Source organism: Miscanthus floridulus, chromosome 10 (genome assembly GCF_019320115.1).
Source record: "Miscanthus floridulus cultivar M001 chromosome 10, ASM1932011v1, whole genome shotgun sequence".
Lineage (NCBI taxonomy): Eukaryota > Viridiplantae > Streptophyta > Magnoliopsida > Poales > Poaceae > Miscanthus > Miscanthus floridulus.
Genome location: NC_089589.1, coordinates 40724127 through 40726328, shown reverse-complemented (window position 1 = coordinate 40726328; position 2202 = coordinate 40724127). Strand labels below are relative to the sequence as shown.

The 2202-nt window shown below is 52.5% G+C and overlaps 1 protein-coding gene across 1 annotated transcript; it reads left to right on the top strand.

Annotated features, from left to right (window-relative positions):
• Positions 1-825: 825 nt before the first annotated feature.
• LOC136488466 (F-box/LRR-repeat protein At3g59200-like) lies at positions 826-1369 on the top strand. Its single transcript, XM_066485396.1, has 2 exons — positions 826-1203; positions 1349-1369. Exons 1-2 carry the CDS (start codon positions 826-828, stop codon positions 1367-1369), a joined length of 399 nt encoding a protein of 132 aa, XP_066341493.1.
• Positions 1370-2202: the final 833 nt, after the last annotated feature.

Below are 2202 nucleotides of genomic sequence, written 5' to 3'. Positions count from 1 at the left end.
GGAGAAAGCAGAGGAAGAACGCTCGGGCAGGAAGGTTGGGCCGGGGTTAAAATAAAGGCTGGGCGCCAGTCACCCTGGCGCCGAGCTCGGCACCAAGATCTACGACGCCAAGGTCGGCGCCAGGGTGACTGGCGCTGAGCTTCCTACCATGTCACCTTCCACGTTCGCTTTGAGCCTAGGAGCTCGGCGCCAGAGACGCTGGCACCAAGACGTGTTAGCTCGGCGCCGAGCTAATGGTCCATATTCTGAAATATTTCCTCCAGGGGTCTATTTGTGAGAAACTTTCAAAAAAAGACTAAAAAGTAAAAAATTCGGCCGAGCAAACCAGAAATCCGTACTCAAAACCCTCAACTCAGCTCTCCCGTCTCCTCCATTTCCCTCCGGCCGCCAATTCGTTTGTCCATCTCCAAGATCCATGGGGCTGCAGCACTGGCCACAGCTTCCTCCATCTGGATCTACAGGCACCGCCTCAAGCGCCCTCTGCTGAGGTGAAGCCGCTGCGGAGGCCTCCGGCGGCCGCCGCCGCTGACGAGAAGGCAGCCAAGGTAGGGGAGGTTGGTATTCCTCTGCGACAACCATCAGCATCCCGTGGCGCACTACTGCTTCCAGGTTCTGTGGTAAGTCTCTATTCCACCTAATCGTCTTCTTGCCCAATCCCTTTTCCGATCTATGTTGTAGGAGGTTTGTTTTCCCTCCGCCCCACTCGCCGCAGCGCCGGCTCGCATTCTTCTCCCCCCGCGTCCATCCATCATTTCCAAATCCCTCTCGTATCCTGCAGGTGCACGCCATATCTCCCTGCAGCGCCCACCACACCCTAGCGGCAGAATGCCTCGCGACAAGAGAGCCAAGATAGTGGCGGCGGCGCGCGACAAAATGGAGCTGGAGGACCGGATCAGCGCCTTGCCAGATGGCGTCTTCCAGCACCTGCTCGGTTTCCTGCCGGCAGACGAGGCGGTGAGGACGTGTGTGCTCGCGCGGCACTGGCGCCACCAATGGAGGTCCGTGCGTCACCTGCGCATCGACTGCGACATGCCGTGGAGCAACGAAGACTTTGTCAAGTTCGCGAACCGCCTACTGCTCCTTAGAGCGCCAGGCATGGCTTTAGATGAGTTCGAGGTCTCAAGCGAATACACGGATTTAGACCCGGAAGTCGAGGAAGAGACCCATATTTGGATCCGACACGCCTTGATGTGCAAAGTACGGGTACTGATCATCAATGTGTCGATCACGCTAGACACTCCTCTGATCTCCCAGCGCCTGAGAAGACTGGTGGTTGACTATGTTGATTTTTGCACCGTCTGCCTTGATTTTGTGACCTGTCCAACATTGGAGGTTCTCAACATAACAGGCAGCTATCTGTCCTGTTTAAGGATTCTATCCCAGTCCGTGAAGCATCTGCGAATCATAAGCACCTATTTTGATAATGATATCCGGGCGTGTATTTCTATGCCTAGTCTCATCTCTCTGCAGCTCAGCAATTTCCATGGCAAAGCACCTCTACTCACTACTGGATTCAGGTTCTTTGCCGAGTGCCCAAAGGCTAAATTGTACTCGGCAAAGAACACACGGAAAAAAATTGATCGGCAAAGACCTCTTTGCCGAGTGTCTTTTATCGGCACTCGGCAAAGACTTTGCTGAGAGCCCCGGGGGCACTCGGCAAAGAAAAGCGACCGTCACGACGCCGGCCCCGTTGACGGTGGCTTTGCCGAGTGCCAACCCTGCAGGCACTCGACAAAGATTTTTTTATTTTTTTTAAAAAAAAATTCTTTGCCGAGTGTCACCTGGTCGGCGCTCGGCAAAGTTTGAACTTTTTTTTTAAAAAAAATCCTTGCCGAGTGCCCTCTAGTTGGCACTCGGCAAAGTTTGTATTTTTTTTAAAAAAATTCTTTGCCGAGTGCCCTCTGTCCGGCACTGGGCACAGTTTGAATTTTTTTTAAATTCTTTGTCGAGTGCCATCTGGCCGGCACTCGGCAAAGTTTGAATTTTTTTAAAAAAATCTTTGCCGAGTGCCCTCTGGCCGGCACTCGGCAAAGTTTGATTTTTTTTAAATTCTTTGTCGAGTGCCCTCTGGCCGGCACTTGACAAAGTTTGATTTTTTTTTAAAAAAATTCTTTGCCGAGTGCCATGGTCATGGCACTCGACAAAGCTGGAAAAATAGTTTTCCGAACGCCCATTTTTCCAGCTTTGCCGAGTGCTGTGACC